The sequence below is a fragment of the Carettochelys insculpta genome, chromosome 6, assembly GCF_033958435.1.
Source record: "Carettochelys insculpta isolate YL-2023 chromosome 6, ASM3395843v1, whole genome shotgun sequence".
Taxonomy (NCBI): Eukaryota; Metazoa; Chordata; order Testudines; family Carettochelyidae; genus Carettochelys; species Carettochelys insculpta.
In genome coordinates this window covers 63,146,241-63,170,216 of record NC_134142.1, presented here as the reverse complement: position 1 = coordinate 63,170,216, position 23,976 = coordinate 63,146,241, and the positions used below count along the sequence as shown (strand labels likewise).

The window sequence follows — 23,976 nt, the reverse complement described above, 5'->3', positions numbered from 1 at the left end:
TCCATTGTCTGGCACTTAGATATCAACTAGAAAAACTAATGATCATCTGAGGTAGTTTAATCCCATTCATGGATACCAGTGGGGAGCAATTGCTAATTGCATGGTCTGTATTCTGAATTGAAGCCCACTAAATATTTGCTAATGAAACAAGGAGAGTTTGTCTGAGACTTGTGAACCTTTCCTCAATCCTGGGTAAGGTTTCAAGCAAACCTGTGAGTTTTGAATGACCTTTGACCGATTTTTTTTTTCTTTTCTTATGCTGGGTGGAAATATGTAAAACTTGGAAATCATGAGGATTTGCACATCTTTGACCCCAACTGCAATGTTTTCAGATGAGTTTCCTCCTGGCTTTGTCTTGTGTCTGTATTGGAAACTTTTAAGAAAACATTGGTGGTGGAGGTTAGCTAAAGTGAAGAGAATCTGAAAAAAAGTTTTCATGAAGTTATGCCACATAGATCCTTTGCATGTCACAGGCACCTAATTCTATTTCATTGTTGTTTTTAACATGGTATTTCCTGCCCCCCCCCCCCCCCCCCCAGGACGATCGCGAACTTGTATGAAGATGATGACTGGTCACATAATGATTTAGGAGACCGAATCGTTGAAGCTCGGAAGCAAGCATCCAAATCCAAAATGAGTGCTTTTTCCTTGGAAAATCTGAGGAACTATCATAAGGAGCTGAGTCAACGCACCCAAGCAGGATACAAAACATCTTTTATAGATCTCTGGGGACTCATGGTTGAATCCATGTTGAATGATGGGGTATTGTATGCATCCCTCTTTTCACTAAGGATGACATTCTCATTCTAGAAATGAAGAGGAAATTAAACTCAAAGCAGACACACCCATTCAAGATCTTTGTAGAGTTAGTCGCACAAAGAAATTCCAGTAGGTTAACGGCAAATCAATACCTCACAGAATAGGACCTTACAAACATAATCAAGTGGCAGCGAGACACAGAGTGAGCTACTAAGTGTTGTGAATTAGTGAATAAATGAACAAACAGAAGAGAGAAATGTACCTCGTTTTCATATATTTTCTCAACTGTAGTTTCAGGTTTATTATTTAGCACAGTGATTTACCGCCTGAAGGGTAAAAGCCTTTTGCTCTTCTCCCATGCTGCATCTACACAGCCCCCTCCCTTCCAGAAGGGGCATGGTAATGAACAAAGGGGAATATTCAGATAAGGTGTGGATTTAAATATCTCACACCTCATTTACATAGTCCCATGAGATTTCACTTCTGGAAGAGCCCCTTCTGGAAGCTACAGAGCTGTGTAGACAGGGCCCTTCTAGAAGGAATCTCTGCTTCCAAAATCCCCCTTATTCCTCAAACATTTGGGAGGGGCTTTCAGTTTGGGGGGTTCCTTCTGGAAGGGCCCTGTCTACACGGCTCTCTAGCTTCTGGGAGGGGCTCTTCCGGAAGTGAAATCTTGTGGGACTATGCAAATGAAGTGTGAGATATTTAAATCTGCACCTCATTTGAATATTCCCCTTTACTCATTACCATGCTCCTTCTGGAAAGGAGGAGTCTGTGTAGACCCAGCCATATAGACTAGATCCAGACTAAATGAAAAGAGAATTTAGATATGTGGGTCTGAGTTTTTGTTATGGAAAAGGGGTATCAGTGTGGAGAACCACTGGCAGGCTAATAATTGAGAGTATATGAGTAAATTAAAGAGAGAGGATAGGTAAGGTAATATCTTCTATTGAACCAACTTCTGACAGTGAGACAGTTTGTCAGAGCTCACAAACAGAAGTTGGTCTAATAAAAGATATTCCCTCACCCATGTTGTCTCTCAAATATCCTGGGACCGACGCAGCCACAGCAACACTGCATGTACTAGTAAATGTACTAGTAAAACGAAAGAAATCAAATCGTAGTGCACAGAAGCTCCCCTCCAGCAGCCTCTATTAAATCTTTGCTGAGAACAGAAGCAAGACTGTCAATATTTGTGGGAGTGATAAGGGGTGTGATTTAGCAAAGGGTGTGTTAGTGAGCTTCAACTATATTAAAATACATTGTAAGTGTAATTCACTCATTAAAAAACATATAGCAGGTCTTGCGCTCCTGTCAGACCTTAAAATTAGAGGACCTTTAAAACTATTGTTCATCAGCTTGTGGAAACTGTTTTGGTATTTTGCTCGAGCAGGTGTTTCTGTGGTTAATTTTGGAAGTTATATGATTTACACATGCAAAGCTTGAAAAATTGTGGTTTCTCAGCCTATTGCCATGCTAACGTAAAAAGAAGCTCTTTCATTTTCAGACTCTATATATAAAGTTATAGTTATGGGCAAAGCCAAGCCCCTTTTTCCTGGGTCATTCTTCATTCTTATTCATGGGCCACAAGTTAATTTGCCAAAAGAGATGAAATTGTGTGTTTAGAGGTCAATTACAAATATATATTTCATTTCAGATCTCTTTTCAACTATAGGCGAGTCAGTATTTGCTTTTGCTAAGAAAAATAATATTTGGAATTGACCAGGGAGGAATGTCTTTAACATTGTGGCTTGACAAAATCATAGTTAAAAAACATGATGTTAAATTACATGAAAACAGGAGAAATAGCTTTGTCTATCTTAATTTTCCACAATATGTGCAAATGCAATGCTAAGGATATACTGTGTAGTTTGGAAGTTCTAGTATCACACACTGAATTAGAACGTAGGATAATTAATAGGATCCATCTTAATCAAGACCACTCCAGAGATCCTGACTTCTACCCAAATCTTTTTTCCTGTGGAGTCAAGTACATAGAGGAGAACCTAGGTGGGAATTTAAACATTTCAAACTCAGATGCTGTGGTAGTGTGATGATTAGTGTAGGCAGCACCTACACCAGCACGTGATGCTATATCCTTACCTTAGTGTTAAACTATTGCCTTGTGTATTGTGTTATCGATAGGACAGAAAAGGGGAAAGAGAGCTTAGCAGAAAGTTCAGTCTTGCTCATGTATATTATAGCTGGCATCTGCAGCATCCTGATAGAGCTCTGAGGTTCTATAAGCAAGGATCTCTGTGTCATTGCTATTGTTTCTCAGTTAGGCAATTTTCCTTCAAAAACAGACAGATGACCATAAACTCTCTGATCAGCAACATGCAGTGAACTGGGGCCAGAACCCACTGCCCATCTACCTGGCTCTCAATGTCAAGGACAACATTACCACAAAAGATTTCAGAGGTAATGATTGTATTCCGGATGAGTTTAAATCTAAGATGGCCCTATAAATAATTTTGGAGACACCAACCAGACGGCACAGGAACCTTTTAACCCTGCAGTGTCCAATACGTTCGCCACTCACCACCTGTGGCGAACGGGACACCGCGATGTGGCAAATGAGGCTCTGAACTGCATGCAGCTTTTGGAGCCTTTACATGTGGCTCCTCCTGAGAGCCACATATGGGGAGTGCCGTCCACCGTCTCTGTGCCTGCGCCCCACCACTTGGTGGGAGAAGCATGCAGTGGCCCCAGCAGTGGGTCTGGTAGTGGATCCCGCTGTGCATTAGAGCTGGGGGAGGAGGAGAGGCTGTGGTGAATATGGAAAGATGACAACCACAGATGCGGTCATCTTTGCATTCCTATTGGACACTGCTGTTCTAACCTTTTGCCCTACGCCTGAAACAAATTCTATTATGATGGTTTAAAAGAGTTTGCATTACTTTAACATGCATATATAGTCAGGTTACCTTTTGTCTGTGCATCTCTACACTGTGCTGTAACCGGGTCCTGAAGTTATATTTCCCACAATATTGCAAAAATGGCTGTTTTCCCAGTATTAGATGGTACTTGGTCCTGCTGTGAGGGGAGAGGACTGGATCTGATGACCTCTTGAGGTCCCTTCCAGTTCTACTATTCCATGATTCTATTATTCCCTCCACTTGATTAGAAGCAGGGGTTGTTGAAAATGTTCTAAGAGCCCGGTTTCCTGAGATTTCCAGACATGTAGTGCACAGACCTTGGAGAACTGGACCTTTTGTTAAGCATCTAAACACATGGGTCCTTAAAAAACCTAATTCTTTGAACCTTGGGGAGCTCGCTCGTCACCAGTTCAGTGCTGCTTTTGCATGAAAAATCAATGGAGTAGAAACCAATTATATCCTGGGTGGGGCTCGCTTTCATTTGAGGAAAGGACCTTTTCCTGGGTGAAAAGGAAGTTGAATCAATACTCTGTCAACTAATCTGAAATGGACAGGAAGTGGAAGATGAAGTGCTGTTACGCTGTTCTCAGGCTTCATTTGCCACACTCTTCATGTCCTGCAGTGGCACTCACAGTCAATAAAATAGCTAGTTAGAAACAGTGGTGGTTCCTGTATCATAGTTCTCATTGAAAAAGCTGAAACTCAGAAAGTTTATTCTACTACTGACTCTCTTCACCTGCTAGCTAACACCAAATCTAGCTACCCACTGCAGATTAAATAGTGTTTTGTGGCTCTGTTTGCAGAATGGGTGGAATTTACCCCTTATGAGGTGGGATTCCCAAAATATGGAGCCTTTATTCGTGCAGAGCACTTTGGAAGTGAATTCTTCATGGGTCGGCTGATGAAAAAACTGCCCGAATCTCGGATCTGCTTCATGCAAGGTGACTTATCACTTAGGAAAGTATTTACTTAATAAGAACCTGAATAGCTATGGAAACCAGTGCTTGGCAAATGAGTGCTTTCTGACTTGCAGCAGTGGTGCAGTATCAATGGTAGAAAATGTTTCTATATCTTAGTGAGGAGCAGATAAAGTAAAATCTTCTTAATTGTCCTGAACAGTTGCACTTGGGTGATTCCAGATAACAGACTTAAAGCAGATGTGTGATTTTTATGCACCTTTTAAAAACTGACATTGCAGAGAATACCATATTCTTTTCTGCAGTTAAGTCCCTTAGAGCCTCGCACTATTGTTCCTTGACAACCCTGAGGAATACTGCATGAGAACATTGAAAATTTAGCCCAGTGAATAGTGGCATGTCTAAGCCCATTAGTAATGTGTCTTTCATCCACACTGTACACCAATATCTCTTCAAGGATTTAAAGACTAATTACATAAATAAACAATTCCCAGCAGTAAAAGGAAGGTTGTAAAAGAAGGAGAAGCAAGGTATAAAAGAAAGATTATATAGCCACAGACGTATGGGGAAAAAAAGATAATAAATAGAAAAAGACATAGAAAGTCTGCCAGCATCTGGCGCTTTGAGAGATAAGAACCACAGCACCTCAGAATTTTTGACAGATTGCTTTCTTTAAATAATGCTGATTCATCCAAATTGCAACAGTGAAAGAGTATCTGAACAAATTTCCTGACATAAGGAAGAAAATGTTGGAAATTGTCAACATGGAAGAGTACTCAGTCACTTTTTAAAACAAAAATGTTGCTTTTCTGTTTCAAAATGATTTTTGTTTTGAAACATAATCTAATTAAGTAGGGTCTAAGAACAAATGTTGAAATTAAATGAAAATTTTCATATTAACAGAAAACTGGGGGGGGTAAGAGGAATTAGAATTTTGGTTTGCAAATGTTTTTGAGATTTTAACTTTCAGAAATGGGGAAAAATTGAACTGTTGAAAATATTTTTGGGATGGGAAAACTGTTCCACCAGTCCAAATACCAGTCTCATTGGGTGCTTCTATAAATTAGTGCTGAGCAGAAACTTTTTTCATTTGAAAATTTTTTGATTAAAATGCTCTTCTATTAAAACAATTTTTTTTTGAAAAATATTTGTGTTTTTAATTTTCAGGAATTTTTCAAATTAAACATTTTGACCTGCTTTCTTCCCCTGCCATTCCTCTTTGTTACTGAACGCAGTCAAATGAATGATGTTTAGGGTTCTCTCTCCCTCCATGCACTTTTTCACTTTTCTTTTCCATATTTCTTTTGATCACACTGTAACTTTTCAGGACGTCCACTTTGGAAAAGTTATACAATGGCAAAAAGGAAGAAAATGTTTGGAGTTGGAGAGCCTGTCTGTGGAGATCTTTCATCGTATTGTGTTCAGTGACACAAAAGGGGAAAAAAGAGAAAGTAGGGAAAACTAAAATTCAAAGACATAGTCCAGGAAAAAGAGAAAACAAACCAAAACAGTGGTTCCAGGTCAAACCCTGTAAAATGAAATCAGCTTAAAATATCCTGAAGGATTCTTTTCTTTTCTTTTCTTTTTTCTTTAATCATTTTCATTGAAATACAGAGTTCCAACAGCTGAGGTAGCAAAAGCTGAACTGAGGAATGCCCTAATATTCCAGTATTTGGATCCAAATGATAGCCCTCAAAAGTCTCTTACTTTGATAATTTACAGTAATTTCAAATATGGGTGCAAATCAGCATTTGCAAATTTAATTCAGACAAGAGCTGCAGACTTTGCACTCCCGGGAGGGCCTGACTGGCTTTTTATCCATTTTTTCCTGCTCCAGGAATCTAGTTGTAGAAGCCTGCACTGTGTGTTCAAATTAGAAAGAAATATGAAAGCCAGTTGGAACAGATTTGTAGGGAGGGAAAAATGGAAGTATCCACTGAAAATGCTTCAGTGTCTTCCTTTGGACTTAGCTGTTATTAAATCTTTTCCCTTTGTCAGGAATGTGGAGCAGTGTGTTTTCTAAGAATCTCTTGGATGCATGGCATGCGGCTGACAATTCGGAGGACTTCTGGCACAGATGGACCCAAGAGAGGGTGAAGGAAATAGGTAATACCTACTTTGTAGAGTGTTGAGTTTTTATGTCCCTTCCATAGAGGCAGTGTGCTTAGTCTCATGACCAGGGCAGGACCAGGGAGAGTAAGTAGCAACATTCTGAGCTGAGCAACATTCTCTCTGGCTGGTCATGAAGCAGTAATAATACACTACTCTTGAGGTTGCCCTAGCGGAGTACCTAATGAAAAGGAGCTATGGAAAAATGAGGTAGTTACATCTCTGGGTGTAATTCAGTGGGCTGATAGCAGGGTATTTTCAGTGAGGGTCCTGGACTCTACAATTTGCCTCCACTTTTCTCAGAATGTGCAGGCCTTTGAGGTCATGCCACAAAATTAGTCTGAAATTTGCCTTATAACTACCTTGGTCAAGAGTGTGTGAAATCCTTCCCCCTTCGTAATGCAATTAAACTGCCCTCACCCATGGGTGCATACAGTGCTATGTTGACAGGAGGGTTATGTCAGTCAACAAAGCTAGTACCTAAGTAGGAGCAGAGGTGGAGGACCTCTGCCTGTAGAACCACCCGCCCATTGGCATAGGTAGCATTGTCACTGAAGCACTACAGCCGTGCTGGTGCAACCATGTAGACTCTTGCCTGTAGAGTTGTGGTTCAGTGGGAGTATGTAGAGCAAGGGAGGAAAATATTAGTTATGCTGGACTGAGGGAACTGTTAATATGGGCAGGAGGCCCACTGGATTTGAACACTGTTTTATTTTTTGTCATTTAAACACATTCATTTCATTTGGACCTTTGCAAATGAGCCCTTCTTCGTTTTTGTTTCATGCATGTTAAAGAGAATAATAATCTCAGACGTAAAGCAAAAACAAATTTTGAATGTTCCTTGCTCAACAGTCCAATAGTAATAATGGTGATTCTTCCCCTATTAAACTAACCTTCACCCTCTCCAGCATTCTCCCTTCTCAGAAACTTGGACACAGGCAGGCTTTGCAATCGTTAGTAGCTTTATTAGGCCAAGGAAGGAAGCAAGATCCAAAGTTAAAGGTCCTTTACTGATAATTCTGTGCTCTCGGCTCCTTCATGGTTAAACTCAAAGGCCTCCACTCATCTCACTATAGAATTATCTTATTATCAGATTGTCATTCCCTCAGGTAAACTCGGCCACTAAGGGCATTAAAGCCAGATTTGGAAATGGTGGTTAGACAAACAGATTTTAAAATCTAGCCCTTATAGATCATACTGCAATAGATGATAAACTGGCAATCGGTGCACAACACAGAGCACAGAAGTAATGTACCGTGGCAGGAAAGACTGCTAAGATCATGGATTGCCAAATTCTGCTCTAAACACATTTTAGGAAACAATATGAAATGTAGCTGTATGTAGATATATCACAATAGACCAGCACCACATTTACAAAATGGGGAACAATAGAGCACTCCAGATTCAAAAGAAAAGTGACGTCCTTTTGAGTCAAGAGTAGATGGAAAGAGTATTCTTGGCTACTGCTGCTACTACTTGATCACAGAGGAGCTGTCTGAGGATCCAATGTGCCCCAGTGAAACTGTGTCACAAACAGTCTTCAAAAAGCCTAGTTCAAGGGGGATGAAATAACTTGTGCCAGTTTTTCTAACTGTGTCTTCCAAGCAAAAGACTACAATGACATTGTTGTCTAATTACAGTTGAAGCCCTTAAATTCTGAAGGGGCATTATGGTTCTGCTCTAAAGCCCATTGTCGTCTGTTAAAAAACTCCCACTGACTTCGGCAGGCATTGAATCCAGCCCATAGGAGCATGTTTAAAAATCAACATAAATAATAATACTTTTACTACAGAAGACCATTCCACCTCTCTACCCTACCAGTCATTACAACATGAATCATTTTATGACTTTTCTACTGCTTTTCTCCAGAGGAAGAACCCGATCTGCCTGAGAAGCCACACGAGATGGCTACTTGTATGTACACGCCTGCGGGAGGTGTTTCCAATGCTCTTCGAAATGTTTTAACAGATCGCCCAGCAGTATCAAAGTACCACAATTTCTTAAGGGGTTTCCAGATGCATAACGAGTACACACAACATGAGCAGTTTTCTAAATGGAAAGGTATAGTACTGCCGCACAATTTTTGTGGCTTCCTTTGGGATAAGTTGGGAGGTCTGCAATTTTGTAAGGGAAATTTGTGTATTTTGTAGAAAATTCAGTAAGTTTTATGTTAAACTCGTGCACCGTTTTTGCTCAGTAGGACAGGGAGAATGAATTAGCTTCATTTTTTTATCACTTCACCCCAACTAACAAAACCGGAAGCTAATTTTGAAGAGAACTCTTTGATTAATCTATTGAATTGTTTGGGGCTGTGTTCGCTCAGTGGAATTAGTTTGGCGGAACCTCACTCATGTTGCTGTAGATCATGTGGAAAAGCTCTTTCAGATTTGGCACAATTCATACATTTGGATGGACAGGGACTGAATGGGTGGTCAGAAGAAATCTCTTCTCAACCCAGGGGAGGCTGGCTATTAGAGCCAATGACTGGGGTTAAGTGGTAGGAGGAAGCCAGGTATGGAATGACCTTCTGTGTCAGAAAGGACCCATATCAAGGCATAGATTCTCAGCCTGAGGGCCCTGGCACTCTGAGGGAGTGAGAAAGGGATTTTCATAGCTCCAGCTACATTTTAAATAGCTTTTCTTTTCTTTATGCCTAGATAAAAAGTGGTCTCCAAATGACAGAAAGTGTGGTGCTGGATTCTCTCCTCTTGTAACATAGGGTCACTCACTGAGCAAAAAGCATTGACAAAAAAAATCTCTCTTGAACAGGGCAACCAAGCTAGAGTGGTATATCTGTCCCAAAGAAAATTGTACCTGCCTGGGGATGGAAGCTGTACTTCTCTCTTCTGTATGACCCTTGAAATTCAGGATGTAGCAGATCTGTTCCTGCAATGGTTCATTCATAAGAAATACTTGCCTTTCAGACACTGTACTAGACTGTATGCCTAATCAGTTGAGACACACCGAAGAGCATCTGGAGCTGGTGGACACGGCATTCTTTTTTGATACCAGTTGCCCACCACTTATGAGACCCGAGAGGAAAGTGGATGTCATCCTGCATTTAAATTTCAGTGAAGGATCACAGACAATGGTAAGAGTGGTCACTTTCTCCTTCGGTTTTTGTTTTATTGGTAATGCCCATTTGTCTGTAAGCCTTCATCAACTAGTATTGGTAATGTCCTACTTTGAAACATTAGAAATTAAAGATGATTCCAGGAGGGAAAATCTCGATCTAATATGAACTACTTTTTAGATTGGGGCAGGGAAACTTTTTCCTATCGGAGGCCATTGGCTCACAGGAAAAAATCAGTTCAGGGATAGAAGCTTGGGGCTTCCTCTAAGCTCTGGGATGGGGCCAGGAATGAGGGTGCTGGAGGAGGCTCAGGGCTGGGGCAAGGGGTTGAGGTCTGGGAGAGAGTGTGGGTTCTGGTGTAGGACTTGGAGTGCAGGAGGGGACACAGTTCTGGGGCTGGAGGCTGAGGAGTGGTGGACAGTGAGTTGGGGTACAGGAGGAGGCTTGGGGTGCAGGCTCAAGAGGGAGTTTAGTGCAGGAGGGGGCTCTGGATTGCACGAGAGGTCTCACCTGGGGCAGGGGGTTGGAGTGTGATAGGGGCCTTGGGATGCAAGCTCTGTCTCAGTGGTACTTACCTCAGGTATCTCCCAGTTGGTGGTGCAGTGGGGCTACGGCAGTCAGCCTTCATGCCCTGCCTCCCTGCTTCTTTCACAAGCAGGGCTGCCATGCCTGGCCCCTGACAGATGGGCCAGGTGGCCAAGGCTGTTCCTACTATCACTGGTGCCCTACACAGCCCAGACTTGGGACCCCACCCCACCGTCAGGCGTGGCCCCTCTGCAGGGAAGGAGGGGGTGAAGGCAGCGGCTGTGTTGCGATGGCATCCAGCCTGTCTTGTCCAGGAGAGTTGGCAAGCACTGAGCAGGACGGGGAGGAAGGCTCACCTGCAGCCTCAGGGAAGCAGGCAGGAGAGCTGCAAGGGGGAGGCAGCAGGTGGGACAGTGAGTGGCACAAGCACAGGCTGGAGGACTCAGGAGCAACATCAGGCTGGCACACAGTCAGCAGGAGAGAAATGGCACTTGGAAGGGGAAACCACTGCTTCTCTCCAACCCAGGGTTCTGGGCTTGCCTCCTGCTCCTCCAGAGTCCTCTGGCCCACCCTTGCACCACTCACCACCACCAGATAAGTAGTGGCTGAGTGCAGCCTGCAGGGTGGTGCAGGGACCAGGCTGGGAGATGAGCCCCAGCCCTGAGTCTGGGGGTGTGGAGGAGGGCAGATGGGGACTGGGATGAGAACCACTGGAGCCCATACACATCACCCAGCTGCACAGGGCAGCATGAGATCTGGGAACATTTGCATCCGGGTGGGGATGGCCCTGCAGCAGTTCCGTGTGGTGTGTATACTCAGGCCCTCAAGCACAGCCCTTGTAGTTCCTGGCTATTGGGATTTGTGGAGCCAGCCCTGGGGCAGCACGTAACGCTTCCCCGATTGCTGTTACTTCTAAAGGCTACAAGGTGAGGTCAGTGAGCCAATGCTCTCAGCTCCAGTCTCGCAGGGGGCACTGAGGTTCAGGGCTTCCAACCCCTGGTGTGGACACTTGCCATGGGTCAGGTGAAATGACGCATCAGGCTGGTCCATTCCAGATAGTGGCCTGTATCCCTGTTTTGGGAACAATGGTCTCTCTGCTACATTAAATTGAAGCATGGTGGGGTGGCACGAAGCAGTAGTGATGGTTGAGATGGAACTTCCATTGGAAACCTGTCCCGTATTTTAAAGAGAAAATTCAACTCCCAGTCCACTCCGAAATCCCTTTACTCCTCAAAATTTTGAGGAGTACCAGCAGGTGAGCTGTGGCTACGCGTGAGCCGGCACTTTGAAGTTTAACACTTCAGAGTTGCTGTGGGGGAGAATTAGCTTCGTGAAGTGCTGCATATACACTGCAGCACTTCATTAATGATCTCCCCACACCCTAATTACCATGCTCCCTCCGAAGTTGGGAGCTGGTGTAGACAGTCTTTGACAGCCATTAGGGTTTGAATGCTTCTTTTCAGCCCACATGTAATTGAAAAAAAGTTTGATAAAACTTTATTTGGTCTTTTCTTAATGTATTTCCTGAGTTATGCAAGCATGAGATACAGTGTGATTTAATGAACAAAGAAAGTCTTCAGATAGAATTGTAGAGAACTAAAACTGCAAGGGAACTCAAGAAGTCATCAAATCCAGTCCCCTACTCTCTAGGCAGGGTCAAGTACCAACTAGATCAGTCTTTGACTGGTATTTGTGCAACCTGCTCTTAAAAACCGTCAGTGATGAAGATTCAACCTACAGCACAGTGTACTGCATGTGCTATTCCACATATGAACACACCAGCGGCACTGACAGCTACTGTAGGCCTGGGAGCAAGGTGGGAGGGGGGCGTGGCTTCCAGAGGCAGGGCCAAAGGCAGAAGGGTGTGGCTTAGGGCGGTCAGCCTTGCTCCCGCCACTCCCTCAGCGCTGCATGCAGAGGGGGCCTGGATCTCTGGCCACCAGCGCTGTTACTTCATGCTGGGTCCTGAGGCAACTGTCGTCTTTGTCCCACTCTGCTGGCAGGCCTGGAACACACAAATGGACTTCCAAATACATACACATTAACACAAGTGTTAGCTAATGGTGGATGCCATTAATCTCAACAGTCACAAATTAAGGTGCTTTTTGCAAGTATAAATATTTATGCTTTGACCATTGATATCGAAATTACTCTGATATGGCAAGTGACTTATTACTTGTTCCAGACAGTATGTTTATAAATAGAAGATTTATTATCATGCAACTACATTTTTTGGCTGTCCAGTAATTTCTTTGAATGTTGTCTTATTATTCAGGGTATTTAGTTCAAATAATGTGAGTGTTGTGTTAGTGTTTTATTGGAAGTTTCAATGAAGTTATTGTGTGTCAAATGGCTGTGACTGAGCTTGCTGATAAATGCATGCATGATAAATGAAGTATTTCAATGTCTCATCAGACATCCGGTTCTTTGGCATGGAAAGTGGCTGAAACTGCAAGAGAGAGCTCAAAATGCCTGCCTTAGATTGGGGCTGGAGTTTTATGAGACCAGCCCCCTAGATTTTTAGCACAGTAGAATTAGAATTTGAGATACCTCTTTTAGTTTTGCACCAAGCACACACACTGAAATGGAGTCTAACCTAGATCTGCAGGCCACTTCCCTGACCTGTCTATAACTGAATGCAGATATTATCGTTTGTAACACCACTCTTTCCTTGAATTCTTGCTGTGTTGCTCCAAGTCAGATTCCTGTTTTACAACTCTCACAGCTGCTAGTGTCTTTAAATGGATCATGCAATTATGAAAGGTCTTTACAATCTGCACTGCCTTTCTATTTTGTGCAGGAAGATTTTTGGACAGGGAAAATAAATGCATTATCTTAATATAACCCATGTGTCAACAGGTGCTTGCATTCCTATTGGCATCCCATTACAAAACCATCCTGACTTTTGTCTCTTTGCTTGTTCTTGTCTTTGGTGATACAGCCTCTGGACCGGGCCTCCAAGTACTTTTCAGAGCAAGGAATCCCATTTCCCAAGCCTGAGCTGAATGAGGAAGAAGGGAAGAACCTGAAGGAGTGTTATATATTTGAAGATGCAGAGAACTCAGGTGCTCCCATACTGCTTTATTTTCCACTAGTGAATGACAGCTTCCAAAGATACATAGCCCCTGGTAAGTAAACATCAGCCAATCGCTGGGCTACAGTAAGCATGTCCAGCCTGCTCACTCTCTCTAGATTTTTGTGCTTCATACCAATAAATATTTCTCTTATTCTCTGAGTTCCTATTTCTGATTTCCATGACACTGACTTCTAACTGCCTGTCAAATGTGATTTTGTTGTTGTATAACTGATACAGGTTGAACTTCTCTTGTCTGGCACCCATGGGACCTGACCGGTGCTGAATTGGAGAATTTGCCAGACCATGGGAGGTCAATATTGTCTAGAAGCATTACCAACGCTTCCACTGCTGTCTGGGCTCTTAGAAGACATTTGGCTTAAATTACAGCAGAATAACAGCACAGAACACTAAGAGCTAGAACTGGTAGCTGTAAACAAAGTTTATGGGACCATGGGAAATTTGACCGCACCCATGATAAGTGGTCATTGAGCTAACTAAAATCATGCCAGATTACAGATGTTGCCAGATGAGAGAGTGCCCTAACCCTATGGTTCCACCTATATTGTGTCAATTAATGACATACAAAACAACTACACACCTTCACAGTTTTTCCCAAGAAACAAAATTCTGTTCCTATACTAAATTCCACTGCTCCCTCTCTTGGTGATATACGTCCACCCTTTACCATTATGGTTCAGTTTTAGCGTAGTTTTGGACCACCATCTACTCATGGATTAGGAGGATGTAGTGGTAATAATGTTGTGTTGAAAAAGGATATGTTAATCATATTCATTGAGGGTATGTATGACTATTTTTGGGTCTGTAGTTAGCTGAGATGCCATGGTCTTTCTCTGATGATATGGAGTGAGCCACCATCATCCCTGATTTTGTCATTTCCTGCCTACCTTAATGTACTTTGCTATGCATGGGATTACTTTTGAACACCACTCAAAAATTTAAGAGCGAAATATAGTGGGGTCATCTGCTTGGTGACGTAAATGTGCATGAGCACATTATACTTCTGGTGTCTGAATTTCACTGACTTCCTATGCACTGAGAGAGAAATTCAAGGGGTGGAGTTTAATTCATAAAACTCAAGGGCTTTAGGATCTGGCTGTAGGTTCTACATGCAACTGGGGCATGGAGGAAAAGTGTTTTTTAGGAGAGGCTGGGCAGCTTGCTGGCCTGTTAACCTCTTCCAAAGTCTGAGTTGAACAGCTTTCAGAGCGCTGCACAAAGCACAACTTTTAAGTTGAACAGTTGTTTGATTTCAGATGATGTTGGGAAGGCTTTTCGCATGGGATGAAGCAGACGTGGGAGAAGGCTTTTTGTATTTCACACTGTGGTCTGTTTGAGGAGGTGGCTGTTTCATGCTGAGAAACTACAGTGGTGCATACACACCAACTAAGAAGAGAAACTGCTCTATTAATTCAGCCACCACTTGTCATTAGATGAGTCACAGTTTTTCTTTTTATGATCATTTCTGGATCTACCAGTTTCTATTTCTTCCTGCTTTCAATGTCGCTTTTTCTTTTTTCTCACTGTTATTGAAATCATTTCTCTCCAGACTTGAGGGTGGACATGCGATGACCTTCTAATGACAGGGCAGTGCTGATAGCAATGAAGTCACCTTCATCCTTGCCCACATCACATTAGGGTTCAGACTTGAGATTTGATGTTCCCAAGATCAAAGTACTGGATTGGCATTTAAATCTGTGAGCACCCTCTGGGCTGTTCTGGACACAGTTCATTAGCTGCAGGTACACCATAGGTATATTGGGCTCAGTAATGAAACCCGTGGTTTCTTTCTTTCATTCCCTAGGTGTGGAACGCAGTGCAGCAGAAATGGAACTGGGCAAAGTTGATGTCTCCAGCCTCTCTTCCCCATACTCCTCCAGGAACGTTGCGTTGAAGGAAGATGATTTCAATAAACTGCTGAAACTGGCTAATTACAACATCCAGAATAGTGAAAACATGATTCTTCAGGCCTTGCATGCAGCAGTGAAGCGGAGAAAACAATTTCCATCCCAAGCACAGTCATCCTCCTGAAAAAAATCTTCTTTTAACCCTCTCTTCTGGCCTTCAGATCCCCCAACCCCTCCAAGATCATCATCACAAAACGATCTCCCCTCAGACCAGGACACACTCACTCAAGGCAGCATCAGAACCTCCCAGAACAACAGATGCAAAACTTACATACATATCTCTATGGTGACAATAATTAACACTCTCCACAGCACACCCTTTAAGATCCATGGGTGTGCTACACATGACATTCACAACATGCTATGTGCCTCATGCAGGACACTAAATGCCCCAATAATAACAATATGGGTGAAACCAAACAACTGCTACACTCTCGAATGAAGTTACAGACAACCGATAAAAGACAAAAACATCCTATCACCTGTAAGTAAGTGCTTTTCAGAAAGTGATCACTCTATAGCTGATGTCTCAGTCCTCGTCCTTGAAAGAAATGTCCACAATGCCTTCAGAAGAAGATTCTGTGAGCATAGAGTCACAGCTTTGCTAGACAGTGCAAGTCATACTGAATAGAGCCTGGATTTATGTCTGAAGACCACAAGCCGTAATTCATTATCCCTCTGTCCCATTCCCCCCAGCCGTTTTCCCCCTCTTCTGACTAGTAAGGTGACAGGCTACTTTACCTCGTACAATACCTTGAAATATATACAGTGTAGACATAGGCAAGTTCTCAAGCTGACACAGAGCTTTTATTCAGATCTGGGAAACGTACGTAGGCTCTTTCACCAGTAGAAGTTGATCCAGTAAAAGTGTCACCTTCACCCACCTTGTTGCTCTAATCCTCCTGAATGCTTTATCTTCTACCAGTTGGGAGGGCTGTTTGGCTAGGCCAGTAGGTACTTGGCCTGGGATGTTTGGTGGCTTTCGATTAGTTCTAATTAAGCATCCATCCAGTAACTAAAGTTCACTGTAAGTACTACCCATGTACTTGTTTTAAGTAAAAGACAATTCACTGTATTTTATGAAATACTATACCTAATGTACACATTTGAAAGCCACAGTAAACATGCTAGCAGATAAGTGAAAATTTAAATAATCATTTAAAACCTCAGTAAGTCTAATTTCAGTCAGGAATGACTGCTCAAATAGTGAATTGACTCTCAAATAATTTTGCCCCCAGTTTACCCTGCTGGTGCCATTTCATTTCATTGTTATGGAGAAAATGGGCCTGGCTGTGTGCATAAGGTAATAAGTGTAACTCCTCCTTGTCTGTTATTTTTATCACCTGCTGTCTTCAGAGTGGCTAGTACCTTTTCAACTATAAAATCTCCTGTTGTTTCATTGGCATCACTATAGCCAAAATCCACTAAAATCCTCTTCATTCATAAGAGGATCATGTTGAATTTATTTGTGTCAGTTTTCTTCTCACTCTCATATGAAATAAACAATATCCAGCCTTTTAAAAACAACTTTGTTGAGTGCCTTCTTTCATGGATTGGTATGCCCAATGCCTCATAGAGAGTATAAATATCCCTACTTCCCTACTGTCCGGTTTCCAAATACTTTTAGTCACTAATGGTTCAATATAATTAAAAACACAAACAAGACAGTGAGAAAATAAGATAAATAATAATCCCCCAATATTGACAGTAACTTATGTTTGTTGAATTAATGTAATTTAAAGTTGCTACAGCTTCAGTACAAAGAAAGGTAGCTTTTGACGGCCAATTCACCTGATATCCATTTCCTCCCCAACTCCAGGAGGCCATGCCAGTTGCTGAGCAGAAGTCTAGAGTGCATTAACAGGGAGACTGGACTATTTATTGCAAGCTTACGGGTATTTTTGGGAAAGGGACAATTCTGTAGGACAATTTCCATTTGAAACACTTATTTTCAGTTACTCAGAACTTGCAGAAATTTCCCAGTATTGGCGACTGGGCCTAAGTGAATTGTGGGGATAGATTTTGAAAGTAACAGTTCTTTTGTTTTCTTTTGGAGAAGAGAAGAATGAGAACAATTACATTTGCCATTTTAAATTAGCTTTTGCAAACATAATATTGCTGCTATAGAAACAGATCAGGGAAAAAAGCTGAAATGTGTCATGAAATAGGTCTGAGCCTGAGAGTGTTCTGGTGTAAGGGGGGGTTTATTCAATCAAGTTGTGAGTATATCATCTATTCACAATGCGTTTTGCTAAACTTGTGAAGTGTGTAGCTAAAAAAAGAGTTTTATGTTCTGCTTTGCACCAAAGGAATGTGCTGGAGGAGCCTCTCTTAACAAATGTGCTTCATAGGAACTTTCACAGTGTTATATAGCCAGTAGTCTAGCCGCTTGTGATTTGTTATTACACGTGTTCAAAATAGTCAATCTTGGCCAAAATTATTCTTAAAAAAATACCACAACAGTACAATGTGAAAAGGTGACACGTGTGTTCTGCTTTGGGGGAAACAGTACAGTTCTTGTATCTTGCAAGATATTCCCCTTACTCAGAAGGTGTCCTTCAAAGATATTGTCCCAAAACCACGTGTAGTTATAGGTCAGCTGCTGTTAAGCTGGCATGGCCTCCTGGGGTTGGGGAGGAAATGGATATCAGGTGAATTAGCCGTCAAAAGCTACCTTTCTTTGTACTGAAGCTGTAGCAAATTTCATTACATTAATTCAACTAAGATAAGTTAATGTCAATATTGGGGGCTTATTATTTATCTTATTTTCTCACTGTCTTGTTTTATTTTTAGTCATATTGAACCATTAGTGATTAAAAGTATTTGGAAATACTTTATATGTTACCTAAAACCCAGTCATCCCAGTTTGTACCAGTTCCTTAATTTGTCATTATCTTTGTTTTTCATACTAGCATTCTAGGTAGTATGTACCGAGGCACCTCCCCAGCTTTTCCCGCTGTAGGCTATTAGTACAGTAAACTCTTTCATATCTGGCATTCTGTTAGCTGGAACTCTCAAATAGCTGGCATTTTAACCATAAGTAAATTTTAGTTACGTTTTCCATTAATAGTCTAGTGAAAGTAAATACAAATAAATACAGCAAATACAGTATAAGTTTACAATGTACAATATTGCTGTTTTTGGTAAATAAAATACACTGCATACATTTTTGTTTGTTTCTTAATATCTAATCTTATTTTTCTTTAGTGTTATGTAATGCTAGGTATACGGCCCAGAATATTTGAATATCTGGCAGCCTCCTGGTTCTGGTGCTGCTGGATATGAAAAAGTTTATGATATTATGTTTCATCTTTGACAATTTTCCTATCCACTTATACCAAACGCTGATGTGTCCGTTCCAAAATACTGTGGGAAAAAAACGGTACAATTCAGTTGACAAACCTGCCCAGCATTCATGCACACAATATTTGCTCCTCATTGACACACATTAATGTGGTGTTAGTATATGGATAACATATAGGGTGGCTGACGATATATTATTTGTAGAACATAATTTGAAGGAAGGAGCCACATGCTGACTCTCCTAGGATTCCATTGTCACAACTGTCCTGTGGTACAGTCATAACCTCCTGTCCTTTGGCCACTGAGTCAAACAATCAGGCAATATTTGTATAGAGAACAGAAACATAGTCAGGCCTGGTCTTAGGTCAAGCTGAGCAAGGTGGTTGCCTTTGGCCTTGCACCTTCAGGGCCCCACACTCCAATTGACTTTAGCATCTACTGCCCATCAAAGGGTCCCCATTGTCAGTGTGCCACCTTGGGCTCTACCCACTGGCCAGGCCCCCCAGGGTAGCTCTCAGTATGTTAACAAAAATTAAACTGAACTACCAGTCTCAGCTCAGATTGCGTAAAATCATCTGACACCAAACGCTTCCCTCAGGTGACTAAGGCTTGAGCCTAACTCTGCTCAGGAGTCGTGAAACATTACTAATATAGGGTGAACTTCTCTAATCCAGCACCCTCAGGACCTGCTGAATTAGAGAATTTGCCAGATGAGGGGAAGTAATTGTCTAGCACATTACTGAGACTTCCACTGCTTACTAGGCTCTTAGAAGACATTTAGGGGTAAATTACAGGAAAGCAACAGTACAGAACACTGAGAGCAAGGACTGGTGGCTGTAAGTAAACTTTATGCGACAATGGCAAACTTAGCCACACCCTTGATAAGTGTTCATCCAGGTAACTAAAATCAAGTCTGATTGCAGATGTTGCTGGATGAGTGTGCGCCTGATTAAAGAGATTCAAACTGTACAGTGGCCAGTGTTTGGTAGATTACCAGACAGATGGCACATAAGCAGTGAATATTTCCAGACAATGGCTGCTGTGATTTCTGGGCGTGTTTGATATGACATGGCATGGAAGACAAAAGCTTCAGATCACGAGGCACGTCCCACTGTACCGTTAACGCATGTGTAACCATTATGCAGTGACTCTCTATAGTGTCAAAGGTAAACTGTCCAATTTCCAAGGACCCTACAAGTGTTCATGGTCTATCATCAAGCTCATTACCAGGCCACTATCATTGAGTAATCTTCGTTAAATTAGCCATTAACCAACTAACAACACTTCTTTTTCTCTCTTTCCCCTGTATAAAATGGCTGCCTTTGAAAAGCTGACATTTTTATATTTCAACAATCTTCTGTCCAACCTTCAATTTCTTTGCATATTAATTGGCCTCGATCCTGCTTCATCATAATTGCCACCTTTAATTTTCTCTAGAACTGACAAACTGATTGACATCTGTATAATTGCTAGCACCTAGTTTTGATTTCTAAGGCACAGCTCCATAACAGTGTCAAGACATTCAAAAGTGTATATACTGTTCCTATAAAATCTGCCTGGGACAGGGCGGTTTCTTTGCGAACATTACATGAGCTGATGTGGCCCCCCATGTTAAAATAAAGGGGGAGTTTGGGTGTTCAAACCTAATTTGCACTGCATGATCCTTTGCCAGCCAGCATACTCCTCTGAGCTTCCTTTGCTTTCAACAACAGTTCAGCTAGTGAAACTGGAATTTCAGACAGTTGCCCCTCAACATTTGAGAAGAGATTTAAAAAAAAAAAAAAATGACAAAAAGCCTGTCAAAGCTATTTGCCCAGGAGCCGTAAGCCAGTTCGGCATAAGTGGAGAGGAGCAATAGCCCTTTCTTTTCTATATGCTCCAGTTGAGAGTTCATCACCTCTAAGGAAAGTCTCTGTTGGCCAGTTACAGACAGGTTTCAACTCTTTTGCACTACCCAAGTGGTACGTAGGGGCTGATTCTACAGAAGAAGCTTGTAGAAATTTGTTTCTTGAAGGTTAATGTTTTAGGCAGTTTAGTTTAGAATCTCAACAAATACACCCCACCCACAACACACACACACATGAGAATTCAGTTTGTTTATGGGGAATTTTTCTTCAGCTGTAAGGCATTATTATTGCTGGAGGGGTTGTACAGTATACATGTAATTTTATTTCATTTGCACTAAAGTCATTCCACTAAGCTCTCTTTCAGCATTACAACCTGAGGGCTTTTTTTAAATAGGAGAAAACTGTCCCTTTGAAAAGCTATAGATGAAACACATAACCGACGTTTTCACATACTCTGTTACGTATTTGGCTACTCTTCTTTCCTTAGAAAAAGCTTTTCATTTTTGGAGTCAAAGATGCCTTTTAAAAATATCCCACTTGCCTTTTTGTGTTACATTTGCTAATAGCTGAGTTCTAATAAGCTTCCTATTAGTCCAGTCCTGGGGTCTTTCTTTTGAATGTGACAGGAGTAATTTATAAGTAGTTTTAAACCCATCTGTAAAAGAAAGGGTGGGGGATCTGGGGAACTACAGACTGCTCAGCTTCACCTCAGCCCCTGGAAAATATCATTGAGCAAGTCCTCAAGGAAGCCATTTCGAAACAATTGGTGGAGAGGAAGGTGATCAGAAACAGTCAACATGGATTCACCAAAGGCAAGTTATGCTTGACCAACCTAACTGCCTCCTATAACACTATAACTGGCTCTGTGGATATGAAGAATGCAGTGGACATCATATACCTTATCTTTAGTAAAGCCTTTGAGATGGTCTCCAATAGTACTCTTGCAAGAAAGTTAAAGTAGCATGTCTTGGACGAATGGACTATAAAGTGGATAGAAAGCTGGCTAGATTGTCAGGCTGGTAGTGATCAATGACTCAATATCTAGTTGGCAGTGTATATCAAGTGGAATGCCCCAGGAGTTGGTCCGCCACTGGTTTTGTTCAATATCTTCATTAATGATCAGGATGATGGTAATTCCAGGCAGACATACTAGCAAGGGCGTGTGTGTGTGTGTATAATAGGAAATTAATATAGACTTATTCATGCACTGGTTGCTGACACAGGCATCCTGTGCTAGTGCGTTATTGTTCTGTAGACTACTGTGGTAAGTGGCCATGTTTAATGACTGCCTCATTGTATGGTAAGAAGGTATCCTGCTGTGAATCTCATTTGTTTCTGTTAGCTAAGAAAGGTGTGGGAACATTAGACAATTTGTCTCTTGCCAGTGACAATTACCATTTCCTAGAATTGCCTTTTCACTTCTGTGCTCCTACGTGCAGAGCTGATTGCATACGTGGTAGTATAGCTCCATGACAAAGCTTATCTTCCATACACGTGCTTAGTGGTTTACAACGGGGACTGGTGCAACAGTTAGCAAAGCAAGGCAGGGTATATAAACTATCCAGTCTGTCTTGCTGCAGCGTGGCTTACTTGTGCATCTCTGTGTAAGAAGCTGCATGTGTTTCTGTGAACAATGCTGTAAGTTAGGGCTTTGAGAGTTATCAAATATAGGATATGTGGCAGATACCAATGTGTAAGCCTTCCTTGGGAGGGGAGGGCAGGACTCTCTTTCCTTTGGTCTTATTAATGGTGATTAATGTCTGGTTGGGTATATTTTCTTTTGTTTTCTTCTTCGGCTGGTTTTGATCTAAGAAATGCTTCCTTTTAGTCTACTCTGAGTGTAACCTGTATTACTATCATAATGCCAGTGCATGGCACATTCTGCAAAACTAACTTGATGTTGTTTTTGTTGAGATACAGGTTGCCTGATGAAGGCAATAGTCTTGATGTAATAGACTTCTACAAGGCATTTGAATTGGTACTGCATGACATTTGGGTTACAATAATATAAAACTAACATGGCACAAGTTAAATGTATCAATAGTTGAATAACTGATACATTTTAAAATGTAATTGTAAATGGAATGATCTTTGGAAGGGTATAATTCTAGTGAGTTCCTGCAGAGCTCAATTCTTGGCCCTACTCTAATTAACATTTTTATTAATGACCAGAAGGAAAACATGAAACCATCACCAATAAAGTTTGCAGATGACAAAAAAACTTAGAGAGCAATAAAGAATGGAAATAAGTCACTGATCCACAAGATCTGGAATGCTTAGTAAGCCAGTCACAAGCAAACAATATGCTTTTTAATATGACTCAATATATACTTGTTTGGAATAAGTGAAAAGATCTGTTATTTCATCAATGTGGGATAGTCTTGCTACTGATGCAGATTGTAGCTTTTTCACACCATGCTGTTTTGTGTGACTCTTGTCCATGTCCTTCCATGAATGCTCCATACAGGAGCCACCCAACATGCTGGAGGTCTTCCTTTTTTAACTTTTTTTTTCTCATGTCTCTTGGATGTCAGTAGAATAGATGCGCTGTCCATCTGTTTTCTCTCAGTGTCACAACATGACCAGCCCATTTCCTTTTCTGGTCATACATGACTTGGATGATATTATTGACACCTCTTCTTGTACACAAATCATCAACAGTATCATGCTGTAGCCTACTTACAACCACTATGCATCCTTCCATTACCCATTGGGAGGTTTGCAGTTTTGTTTTTTCTGTAAGCATCACATTACACATTTCGCTGCCATATAGCATTACCAGAAGGATACTGAGATGGGCTTTTACAGTGGTGGCAATTTTGGAATCAACAAAGACATTAAAGTATCGGAGGGGTAGCCGTGTTAGTCAGGATCTGTAACAGCAACGAAGGGTCCTGTGGCACCTTATAGACTAACAGAAAAGTTTTGAGCATGAGCTTTCCTGAGCACAGACTCACTTCATCAGATGCTGGTCTTGGAAATCTGCAGGGCCAGGTATAAATAAGCCAGAGCTCAGGCTTATTTATACCTGGCCCTGCAGATTTCCAAGACCAGCATCTGATGAAGTGAGTCTGTGCTCAAGAAAGCTCACGCTCAAAACTTTTCTGTTAGTCTATAAGGTGCCACAGGACCCTTTGTGCTGTCAAAGACATTAAACAGATTCCCAAAGGGAATCAAATACGACCTCCTTCTCCTCAGCTCTGGGCCCAACTCATTGTCCACTTGCAACATTTTGGCTAAGATATACGTATTGGTCCACCAGCTCAACAAACTGTCCATCCAGCTGCAAGACATACTTTGAAGAATATGTGTATCTTCATTGACATTGTTTTTCCAATGTGGGTGGTCAGGCCAATCTCCTTCACATTCTCTACCAATGTCATTGAGGAGGATTTTCAATATTTTGGATTTCAACACATTTAGGATGATGTTATCTCCAAAAAGGAGCAGCTGAAGACCCTCACCATCAATCAGAAATCTACCTTTCACTGCGATCCTCTGCAGGACATCTTCCAGGATGCTGGCAAACAACTTCAGCAAACAAACGTCCCCCTGCTTTATGC

General features: G+C 41.7%; 1 protein-coding gene across 1 annotated transcript in view; it reads left to right on the top strand.

Moving 5' to 3' along the window:
- Positions 1 to 15,387, top strand: part of LOC142015381 (cytosolic phospholipase A2 epsilon-like) — a 50,372-nt gene extending 34,985 nt beyond the window's left edge. The window contains exons 13-20 of the mRNA XM_074998861.1: positions 540 to 762; positions 3,066 to 3,180; positions 4,442 to 4,579; positions 6,554 to 6,661; positions 8,534 to 8,725; positions 9,589 to 9,755; positions 13,204 to 13,390; positions 15,161 to 15,387. Coding sequence (XP_074854962.1) covers positions 540 to 762; positions 3,066 to 3,180; positions 4,442 to 4,579; positions 6,554 to 6,661; positions 8,534 to 8,725; positions 9,589 to 9,755; positions 13,204 to 13,390; positions 15,161 to 15,387 — 1,357 coding nt within the window. The remainder of the gene's footprint in view (positions 1 to 539; positions 763 to 3,065; positions 3,181 to 4,441; positions 4,580 to 6,553; positions 6,662 to 8,533; positions 8,726 to 9,588; positions 9,756 to 13,203; positions 13,391 to 15,160) is intronic.
- Positions 15,388 to 23,976: the final 8,589 nt, after the last annotated feature.